The following is a 13,592-nucleotide window of genomic DNA, read 5'->3' as shown; positions in this document are numbered from 1 at the left end:
CCTACCCTCCACCAGTCCCCGGACCTACCCTCCACCAGTCCCCCGTACCTACCCCCCACCAGTCCCCGGACCTACCCTCCACCAGTCCCCCGTACCTACCCTATACCCCCCTTCCCCCCAGTACCTACCCTCCACCAGTCCCATCCCCAGTTCTCCTGGTAGAAACCTCTGATCAGCTGTTAGTCCCACGTACATACGGCTCTTTATGGTCTCAATGTGATCTGCGTGGGTGGCATCCGTACCTGTTAAAACACACTGCAGTTAACCACTAACAAACACACTGCAGTTAACCACTAACACACTGCAGTTAACCACTAACAAATATACTACAGTTAAAAACTAACAAGTACACTGCAGTTAACCACTAACAAACACACTGCAGTTAACCACTAACAAACACACTGCAGTTAACCACTAACAAACACACTGCAGTTAACCACTAACACACTGCAGTTAACCACTAACAAACACACTGCAGTTAACCACTAACAAACACACTGCAGTTAACCACTAACAAACACACTGCAGTTAACCACTAACAAACACACTGCAGTTAACCACTAACACACTGCAGTTAACCACTAACACACTGCAGTTAACCACTAACACACTGCAGTTAACCACTAACACACTGCAGTTAACCACTAACACACTGCAGTTAACCACTAACACACTGCAGTTAACCACTAACAAACACACTGCAGTTAACCACTAACAAACACACTGCAGTTAACCACTAACACACTGCAGTTAACCACTAACACACTGCAGTTAACCACTAACACACTGCAGTTAACCACTAACACACTGCAGTTAACCACTAACACACTGCAGTTAACCACTAACAAACACACTGCAGTTAACCACTAACACACTGCAGTTAACCACTAACACACTGCAGTTAACCACTAACAAACACACTGCAGTTAACCACTAACAAACACACTGCAGTTAACCACTAACAAACACACTGCAGTTAACCACTAACACACTGCAGTTAACCACTAACACACAGCAGTTAACCACTAACACACTGCAGTTAACCACTAACAGACACACTGCAGTTAACCACTAACACACAGCAGTTAACCACTAACAAACACACTGCAGTTAACCACTAACACACTGCAGTTAACCACTAACACACTGCAGTTAACCACTAACAAACACACTGCAGTTAACCACTAACACACAGCAGTTAACCACTAACAAACACACTGCAGTTAACCACTAACACACTGCAGTTAACCACTAACAAACACACTGCAGTTAACCACTAACACACTGCAGTTAACCACTAACACACTGCAGTTAACCACTAACACACTGCAGTTAACCACTAACAAACACACTGCAGTTAACCACTAACAAACACACTGCAGTTAACCACTAACAAACACACTGCAGTTAACCACTAACAAACACACTGCAGTTAACCACTAACAAACACACTGCAGTTAACCACTAACAAACACACTGCAGTTAACCACTAACAAACACACTGCAGTTAACCACTAACAAACACACTGCAGTTAACCACTAACAAACACACTGCAGTTAACCACTAACACACTGCAGTTAACCACTAACAAACACACTGCAGTTAACCACTAACACACTGCAGTTAACCACTAACAAACACACTGCAGTTAACCACTAACAAACACACTGCAGTTAACCACTAACACACTGCAGTTAACCACTAACAAACACACTGCAGTTAACCACTAACACACTGCAGTTAACCACTAACAAACACACTGCAGTTAACCACTAACAAACACACTGCAGTTAACCACTAACACACACACTGCAGTTAACCACTAACAAACACACTGCAGTTAACCACTAACACACTGCAGTTAACCACTAACACACTGCAGTTAACCACTAACACACTGCAGTTAACCACTAACACACTGCAGTTAACCACTAACACACTGCAGTTAACCACTAACAAACACACTGCAGTTAACCACTAACACACTGCAGTTAACCACTAACACACTGCAGTTAACCACTAACACACTGCAGTTAACCACTAACACACTGCAGTTAACCACTAACACACTGCAGTTAACCACTAACACACTGCAGTTAACCACTAACAAACACACTGCAGTTAACCACTAACACACTGCAGTTAACCACTAACACACTGCAGTTAACCACTAACAAACACACTGCAGTTAACCACTAACAAACACACTGCAGTTAACCACTAACAAACACACTGCAGTTAACCACTAACACACTGCAGTTAACCACTAACACACAGCAGTTAACCACTAACACACTGCAGTTAACCACTAACAGACACACTGCAGTTAACCACTAACACACAGCAGTTAACCACTAACAAACACACTGCAGTTAACCACTAACAAACACACTGCAGTTAACCACTAACACACTGCAGTTAACCACTAACACACTGCAGTTAACCACTAACAAACACACTGCAGTTAACCACTAACACACTGCAGTTAACCACTAACACACTGCAGTTAACCACTAACAAACACACTGCAGTTAACCACTAACACACTGCAGTTAACCACTAACAAACACACTGCAGTTAACCACTAACACACTGCAGTTAACCACTAACACACTGCAGTTAACCACTAACAAACACACTGCAGTTAACCACTAACACACTGCAGTTAACCACTAACAAACACACTGCAGTTAACCACTAACACACTGCAGTTAACCACAAACACACTGCAGTTAACCACTAACAAACACACTGCAGTTAACCACTAACACACTGCAGTTAACCACTAACACACTGCAGTTAACCACTAACACACTGCAGTTAACCACTAACACACTGCAGTTAACCACTAACAAACACACTGCAGTTAACCACTAACAAACACACTGCAGTTAACCACTAACAAACACACTGCAGTTAACCACTAACAAACACACTGCAGTTAACCACTAACACACTGCAGTTAACCACTAACATACTGCAGTTAACCACTAACACACTGCAGTTAACCTGATAGTCATCTGGATATTCAGCTGTGTGTGTGTGTGTGTGTGTGTGTGTGTGTGTAGTGTGTGTGTACCGATGCCGTGTTTCTCCATCAGTGATATGAGGTCTGCCTCCGTGAGGAGTTGAGGAGGAGAGGTCTGGCCATCCAGCATCTCTATCGCTGACGGCTGGAACTGGCTACCCTGCTCATACACTGGGATCACCTGAAACACACACACACACACACACACACACATTAACAAACAAACATTATGTGGAGTCCCCCAGTGGCTCACACCCTCATACATTCAACATGATAAAGACCCCCCCAGGGGTTCATAACGGGACCCTCATATATTCAACATGATGAAGACCCCCCCCCCCCAGGGGTTCATAACGGGACCCTCATATATTCAACATGATAAAGACCCCCCCAGGGGTTCATAACGGGACCCTCATATATTCAACATGATAAAGACCCCCCCCCAGGGGTTCATAACGGGACCCTCATATTTTCAACATGATGAAGACCCCCCCCAGGGGTTCATAACGGGACCCTCATATATTCAACATGATAAAGACCCCCCCAGGGGTTCATAACGGGACCCTCATATATTCAACATGATAAAGACCCCCCCAGGGGTTCATAACGGGACCCTCATATATTCAACATGATAAAGACCCCCCCAGGGGTTCATAACGGGACCCTCATATATTCAACATGATAAAGACCCCCCCCCAGGGGTTCATAACGGGACCCTCATATATTCAACATGATAAAGACCCCCCCCCCCCCCCAGGGGTTCATAACGGGACCCTCATATATTCAACATGATAAAGACCCCCCCCAGGGGTTCATAACGGGACCCTCATATATTCAACATGATAAAGACCCCCCCCCCCCAGGGGTTCATAACGGGACCCTCATATATTCAACATGATAAAGACCCCCCCCAGGGGTTCATAACGGGACCCTCATATATTCAACATGATAAAGACCCCCCCAGGGGTTCATAACGGGACCCTCATATATTCAACATGATAAAGACCCCCCCCCCCAGGGGTTCATAACGGGACCCTCATATATTCAACATGATAAAGACCCCCCCCAGGGGTTCATAACGGGACCCTCATATATTCAACATGATAAAGACCCCCCCCCCCCCCCAGGGGTTCATAACGGGACCCTCATATATTCAACATGATAAAGACCCCCCCAGGGGTTCATAACGGGACCCTCATATATTCAACATGATAAAGACCCCCCCCCCAGGGGTTCATAACGGGACCCTCATATATTCAACATGATAAAGACCCCCCCAGGGGTTCATAACGGGACCCTCATATATTCAACATGATAAAGACCCCCCCCCCCCCCCCAGGGGTTCATAACGGGACCCTCATATATTCAACATGATAAAGACCCCCCCCCCCCCCAGGGGTTCATAACGGGACCCTCATATATTCAACATGATAAAGACCCCCCCCAGGGGTTCATAACGGGACCCTCATATATTCAACATGATAAAGACCCCCCCAGGGGTTCATAACGGGACCCTCATATATTCAACATGATAAAGACCCCCCCCAGGGGTTCATAACGGGACCCTCATATATTCAACATGATAAAGACCCCCCCCCCCCCCCAGGGGTTCATAACGGGACCCTCATATATTCAACATGATAAAGACCCCCCCCCCAGGGGTTCATAACGTGACCCTCATATATTCAACATGATAAAGACCCCCCCCCCCCAGGGGTTCATAACGGGACCCTCATATATTCAACATGATAAAGACCCCCCCCAGGGGTTCATAACGGGACCCTCATATATTCAACATGATAAAGACCCCCCCCCCCCCAGGGGTTCATAACGTGACCCTCATATATTCAACGTGATAAAGACTCCCCCCAGGGGTTCATAACGGGACCCTCATATATTCAACGTGATAAAGACACCCCACCTTAGTGCTCCAGCGGTCGTAGGGGTATGAACCCCCCCCCCCCCCCCACCTTAGTGCTCCAGCGGTCGTAGGGGTATGACCCCCCCTCGTGGTAAATGACCCCCCCCCACCTTAGTGCTCCAGCGGTCGTAGGGGTATGACCCCCCCCTCATGGTAAATGACCCCCCCCCACCTTAGTGCTCCAGCGGTCGTAGGGGTATGAACCCCCCCCCCCACCTTAGTGCTCCAGCGGTCGTAGGGGTATGAACCCCCCCCCCCCCCCCCACCTTAGTGCTCCAGCGGTCGTAGGGGTATGAACCCCCCCCCACCTTAGTGCTCCAGCGGTCGTAGGGGTATGAACCCCCCCCCCACCTTAGTGCTCCAGCGGTCGTAGGGGTATGAACCCCCCCCCCCACCTTAGTGCTCCAGCGGTCGTAGGGGTATGACCCCCCCCCCCTCGTGGTAAATGACCCCCCCCCCCCCCCCACCTTAGTGCTCCAGCGGTCGTAGGGGTATGACCCCCCCCCCCCCCTCGTGGTAAATGACCCCCCCACCTTAGTGCTCCAGCGGTCGTAGGGGTACACGTCCAGGTAGTTCCTCCTGATGATCATGAGGCCGTTTGCGGAGAACCTCTCGTGAGCCATTTCCACCTCGACCACCGTTTCCTGCCCCACAGCATCAAGGGATACGCACGCCAGGAAGTGACGCACAATGAACTCATACACACGCTGCTCGTTGCCCTGGAGACAGAAAACACATTTCAGATCTAGTCACTTAACACCGTTTTACAGATCAGGATAGTCTCATACACACGCTGCTCGTTGCCCTGGAGACAGAAAACACATTTCAGATCTAGCCACTTAACACCGTTTTACAGATCAGGATAGTCTCATACACACGCTGCTCGTTGCCCTGGAGACAGAAAACACATTTCAGATCTAGCCACTTAACACCGTTTTACAGATCAGGATAGTCTCATACACACGCTGCTCGTTGCCCTGGAGACAGAAAACACATTTCAGATCTAGCCACTTAACACCGTTTTACAGATCAGGATAGTCTCATACACACGCTGCTCGTTGCCCTGGAGACAGAAAACACATTTCAGATCTAGCCACTTAACACCGTTTTACAGATCAGGATAGTCTCATACACACGCTGCTCGTTGCCCTGGAGACAGAAAACACATTTCAGATCTAGTCACTTAACACCGTTTTACAGATCAGGATAGTCAACTCAGGAACACGGTTGGTGTACTTGGTGTACATACAGTTGATGTCAGAACTTTACATACACTTAGGTTGGAGTCACTAGTATATTATATTATATGTTATATTATATAGATTATATAGACCTAGACCGTGTCCCGATGTCTCCATGTCCCTAGATACAGTTGAAGTCAGAAGTTTACATACACTTAGGTTGGAGTCATTAAAACTCGTTTTTCAACCACTCCACAAATTTCTTGTTAACAAACTATAGTTTTGGGAAGTCGGTTAGGACATCTACTTTGTGCTTGACACAAGTCATTTTTCCAACAATTGTTTACAGACAGATTATTTCACTTATAATTTACTGTATCACAATTCCAGTGGGTCAGAAGTTTACATACACTAAGTTGACTTCATGAGCTACCCCAGTTCTGCACTCCATATTTCTCTGTGTACAATAAACATTTTGGTTCATTCATCCCTGCTTCCTCTTCTGAGTCCGTTCTTGGGTTCCCCCGTTTCGCACCACATAACAATACACACCATGGGACCACATAACAACACACACCATGGGACCACATAACAATACACACCATGGGACCACATAACAATAAACACCATGGGACCATGGTACCACATAACAATACACACCATGGGACCACATAACAATACACACCATGGGACCACATAACAATAAACACCATGGTACCACATAACAATACACACCATGGAACCACATAACAACACACACCATGGGACCACATAACAATAAACACCATGGGACCACATAACAATACACACCATGGGACCACATAACAATAAACACCATGGGACCACATAACAACACACACCATGGGACCATGGGACCACATAACAATACACACCATGGGACCACATAACAACACACACCATGGGACCACATAACAATACACACCATGGGACCACATAACAACACACACCATGGGACCACATAACAACACACACCATGGGACCATGGGACCACATAACAATACACACCATGGGACCACATAACAATACACACCATGGGACCACATAACAATACACACCATGGGACCACATAACAATACACACCATGGGACCACATAACAATAAACACCATGGGACCACATAACAATACACACCATGGGACCACATAACAATACACACCATGGGACCACATAACAATACACACCATGGGACCACATAACAATACACACCATGGGACCACATAACAATACACACCATGGGACCACATAACAATACACACCATGGGACCACATAACAATACACACCATGGGACCACATAACAATAAACACCATGGGACCATGGGACCACATAACAATAAACACCATGGGACCACATAACAATAAACACCATGGGACCACATAACAACACACACCATGGGACCACATAACAATACACACCATGGGACCATGGGACCACATAACAATAAACACCATGGGACCACATAACAATACACACCATGGGACCACATAACAATACACACCATGGGACCACATAACAATACACACCATGGGACCACATAACAATACACACCATGGGACCACATAACAATACACACCATGGGACCACATAACAATACACACCATGGGACCACATAACAACACACACCATGGGACCATGGGACCACATAACAATACACACCATGGGACCACATAACAACACACACCATGGGACCATGGGACCACATAACAATACACACCATGGGACCATGGGACCACATAACAATACACACCATGGGACCACATAACAATACACACCATGGGACCATGGGACCATGGGACCACATAACAATACACACCATGGGACCATGGGACCACATAACAATACACACCATGGGACCACATAACAATACACACCATGGGACCATGGGACCACATAACAATACACACCATGGGACCACATAACAATACACACCATGGGACCACATAACAACACACACCATGGGACCACATAACAATACACACCATGGGACCACATAACAATACACACCATGGGAACACATAACAATACACACCATGGGACCACATAACAATACACACCATGGGACCACATAACAATACACACCATGGGACCACATAACAATACACACCATGGGACCATGGGACCACATAACAACACACACCATGAGACCACATAACAACACACACCATGGGACCACATAACAATACACACCATGGGACCACATAACAATACACACCATGGGACCATGGGACCACATAACAATACACACCATGGGACCACATAACAATACACACCATGGGACCACATAACAATACACACCATGGGACCACATAACAACACACACCATGGGACCACATAACAATACACACCATGGGACCACATAACAATACACACCATGGGACCACATAACAATACACACCATGGGACCACATAACAATAAACACCATGGGACCATGGGACCACATAACAATACACACCATGGGACCACATAACAATACACACCATGGGACCACATAACAATAAACACCATGGGACCACATAACAATAAACACCATGGGACCACATAACAATAAACACCATGGGACCACATAACAATACACACCATGGGACCACATAACAATACACACCATGGGACCACATAACAATACACACCATGGGACCACATAACAATACACACCATGGGACCACATAACAATACACACCATGGGACCACATAACAATACACACCATGGGACCACATAACAATACACACCATGGGACCACATAACAATAAACACCATGGGACCACATAACAATACACACCATGGGACCACATAACAATACACACCATGGGACCACATAACAATAAACACCATGGGACCACATAACAACACACACCATGGGACCACATAACAATACACACCATGGGACCACATAACAACACACACCATGGGACCATGGGACCACATAACAATACACACCATGGGACCATGGGACCACATAACAATACACACCATGGGACCACATAACAATACACACCATGGGACCACATAACAATAAACACCATGGGACCACATAACAATACACACCATGGGACCACATAACAATACACACCATGGGACCACATAACAATACACACCATGGGACCACATAACAACACACACCATGGGACCATGGGACCACATAACAATACACACCATGGGACCACATAACAATACACACCATGGGACCATGGGACCACATAACAATACACACCATGGGACCATGGGACCACATAACAATACACACCATGGGACCACATAACAATAAACACCATGGGACCACATAACAATACACACCATGGGACCACATAACAATACACACCATGGGACCATGGGACCACATAACAATAAACACCATGGGACCATGGGACCACATAACAATACACACCATGGGACCACATAACAATACACACCATGGGACCACATAACAATACACACCATGGGACCATGGGACCACATAACAATAAACACCATGGGACCATGGGACCACATAACAATACACACCATGGGACCACATAACAATACACACCATGGGACCACATAACAATACACACCATGGGACCATGGGACCACATAACAATAAACACCATGGGACCACATAACAATACACACCATGGGACCACATAACAATACACACCATGGGACCATGGGACCACATAACAATAAACACCATGGGACCACATAACAATACACACCATGGGACCACATAACAATAAACACCATGGGACCATGGGACCACATAACAATACACACCATGGGACCATGGGACCACATAACAATACACACCATGGGACCACATAACAATACACACCATGGGACCACATAACAATAAACACCATGGGACCATGGGACCACATAACAATACACACCATGGGACCACATAACAATACACACCATGGGACCACATAACAATAAACACCATGGGACCACATAACAACACACACCATGGGACCATGGGACCACATAACAACACACACCATGGGACCATGGGACCACATAACAATACACACCATGGGACCACATAACAACACACACCATGGGACCACATAACAATAAACACCATGGGACCACATAACAATACACACCATGGGACCATGGGACCACATAACAATACACACCATGGGACCACATGGTCAGGAATTGTGAAAAACTGAGTTTAAATGTATTTGGCTAAGGTGTACTGTATACCTGTAGTGTTGGTGTACTTGATATATATATTATATATATACACACACCTGTAGTGTGTTGGTGTACTTGGTGTATATATATATATATACCTGTAGTGTGTTGGTGTACTTGGTGTATATATATATATATACCTGTAGTGTGTTGGTGTACTTGGTGTATATATATATACCTGTAGTGTGTTGGTGTACTTGGTGTATATATATATATACCTGTAGTGTGTTGGTGTACTTGGTGTATATATATATATACCTGTAGTGTGTTGGTGTACTTGGTGTATATATATATATATACCTGTAGTGTGTTGGTGTACTTGGTGTATATATATATACCTGTAGTGTGTTGGTGTACTTGGTGTATATATATATATATATACCTGTAGTGTGTTGGTGTACTTGGTGTATATATATATATATATATATATACCTGTAGTGTGTTGGTGTACTTGGTGTATATATATATATATATACCTGTAGTGTGTTGGTGTACTTGGTGTATATATATATATATATACCTGTAGTGTGTTGGTGTACTTGGTGTATATATATATATATACCTGTAGTGTGTTGGTGTACTTGGTGTATATATATATATATACCTGTAGTGTGTTGGTGTACTTGGTGTATATATATATATATACCTGTAGTGTGTTGGTGTACTTGGTGTATATATATATATACCTGTAGTGTGTTGGTGTACTTGATGTATATATATATATATATATACCTGTAGTGTGTTGGTGTACTTGGTGTATATATATATATATACCTGTAGTGTGTTGGTGTACTTGGTGTATATATATATATACCTGTAGTGTGTTGGTGTACTTGGTGTATATATATATATATATACCTGTAGTGTGTTGGTGTACTTGGTGTGTATATATATATATATACCTGTAGTGTGTTGGTGTACTTGGTGTATATATATATATATACCTGTAGTGTGTTGGTGTACTTGGTGTGTATATATATATATATATATATACCTGTAGTGTGTTGGTGTACTTGGTGTATATATATATACCTGTAGTGTGTTGGTGTACTTGGTGTATATATATATATATATACCTGTAGTGTGTTGGTGTACTTGGTGTGTATATATATATATACCTGTAGTGTGTTGGTGTACTTGGTGTATATATATATATATATACCTGTAGTGTGTTGGTGTACTTGGTGTATATATATATATATATACCTGTAGTGTGTTGGTGTACTTGGTATATATATATATATACCTGTAGTGTGTTGGTGTACTTGGTGTGTATATATATATACCTGTAGTGTGTTGGTGTACTTGATGGGGTGTATAGGGGGATGAGCCTGATCTGTCTTGGTGCCCTGCCGTGGGTTGGGTCCCCCTGGCTGCTCCATCACCCCCCTAGCGAAGGCCCCCCAGGAGGGGCTGTGTGTCTGATGCTCCACCAAGGGGCCCAGGGCCAGGTCCTTAGGAAACAGGTTGGTCTCTGTACGCGGATAACTGATTAACCTAAACACACAGAGATGAAAATATTACCACACACCTCTACAACTGATGAGGGGGGCCTTCACAGGCAATCCTGGGACACCCAGGTTTCACTCTCCTAGTTCCCAAAAGCCTGGGGGCCTGGTTACCAGAAAGATGATTAAAAGCCTGGGGAACTTGTTAACAGAAAGATGATTAAAAGCCTGGGGGCCTTGTTAACAGAAAGATGATTAAAAGCCTGGGGAACTGGTTAACAGAAAGATGTATAAAAGCCTGGGGGCCTGGTTAACAGAAAGTTGATTAAAAGCCTGGGGAACTGACCAAGTGGCAGTAGCTTACCAGAGTACCAACGCTGAATGCCAGCTCTCCCATTCAAATGCACTATCCTCCACTAACGCCCTCCAGACCTGCGACACTAACATCCTCCGGACTTGCGACAATAACGTCCCCCAGACCTGCGACACTAACGTCCTCCGGACCTGCTCTACTAACGTCCTCCACTAACGTCCTCCACTAACGTCCTCCAGACCTGCGACACTAACGTCCTCCACTAATGTCCTCCACTAACGTCCTCCACTAATGTCCTCCACTAACGTCCTCCAGACCTGCGACACTAACGTCCTCCAGACCTGCGACACTAGCGTCCTCCAGACCTGCGACACTAGCGTCCTCCGGACTTGCGACACTAATGTCCTCCACTAACGTCCTCCAGACCTGCGACACTAATGTCCTCCAGACCTGCGACACTAACGTCCTCCAGACCTGCGACACTAACGTCCTCCAGACTTGCGACACTAATGTCCTCCACTAACGTCCTCCACTAACGTCCTCCAGACCTGCGACACTAGCGTCCTCCGGACCTGCGACACTAACGTCCTCCAGACTTGCGACACTAACGTCCTCCAGACCTGCGACACTAACGTCCTCCAGACTTGTGACACTAACGTCCTCCGGACATGCGACACTAACGTCCTCCAGACCTGCGACACTAACGTCCTCCAGACCTGCGACACTAACGTCCTCCACTAATGTCCTCCAGACCTGCGACACTAACGTCCTCCAGACCTGCGACACTAACGTCCTCCAGACCTGCGACACTAGCGTCCTCCGGACCTGCGAAACTAACGTCCTCCAGACTTGCGACACTAGCGTCCTCCAGACCTGCGACACTAACGTCCTCCAGACTTGCGACACTAACGTCCTCCACTAACGTCCTCCAGACCTGCGACACTAACTTCCTCCACTAACGTCCTCCACTAACGTCTAGGGTCTAAGGTTTAGGGAGTAGGGACTAGGGTTTAGGGAGTAGGGACTAGGGTTTAGGGAGTAGGGATTAGGGTTTAGGGAGTAGGAACTATGGTTAGGGTCTAAGGTTTAGGGTTGAAGGTTTAGGGAGTAGGGACTAGGGTTTAGGGAGTAGGGAGTAAGGTTTAGGGAGTAGGGACTAGGGTTTAGGGTCTAGGGCATAGGGTTTAGGGTCTAAGGTTTAGGGTCTAAGGTTTAGGGAGTAGGGTTTTGGGTCTAAGGTTAAGGGAGTAGGGTTTAGGGTCTAGGGTTTAGGGAGTAGGGACTATGGTTTAGGGAGTAGGGACTAGGGTTTAGGGTCTAGGGTTTAGGGTCTAAGGTTTAGGGAGTAGGGGTTTGGGTCTAAGGTTAAGGGAGTAGGGTTTAGGGTCTAGGGTTTAGGGAGTAGGGACTATGGTTTAGGGAGTAGGGACTAGGGTTTAGGGTCTAGGGTTTAGTGAGTAGGGTCTAGGGTTTAGGGAGTAGGGACTAGGGTTTAGGGTCTAGGGT

General features: G+C 45.8%; 1 protein-coding gene across 1 annotated transcript in view; it reads right to left on the bottom strand.

The window, feature by feature from the left end:
* The window catches only part of LOC139421681 (DNA topoisomerase III alpha), a 47,482-nt gene that overhangs the window by 14,608 nt on the left and 19,282 nt on the right, over nt 1-13,592 (bottom strand). Inside the window, exons 11-14 of the mRNA XM_071172772.1 lie at nt 11,612-11,822; nt 5,484-5,669; nt 3,081-3,210; nt 129-242 (exon numbers count right to left, since the gene is read on the bottom strand). Of these exons, the coding sequence (XP_071028873.1) occupies nt 129-242; nt 3,081-3,210; nt 5,484-5,669; nt 11,612-11,822 (641 nt within the window). The remainder of the gene's footprint in view (nt 1-128; nt 243-3,080; nt 3,211-5,483; nt 5,670-11,611; nt 11,823-13,592) is intronic.

Source organism: Oncorhynchus clarkii, chromosome 12 (genome assembly GCF_045791955.1).
Source record: "Oncorhynchus clarkii lewisi isolate Uvic-CL-2024 chromosome 12, UVic_Ocla_1.0, whole genome shotgun sequence".
Taxonomy (NCBI): domain Eukaryota; kingdom Metazoa; phylum Chordata; class Actinopteri; order Salmoniformes; family Salmonidae; genus Oncorhynchus; species Oncorhynchus clarkii.
This window is presented reverse-complemented; position numbering and strand designations above follow the sequence as displayed.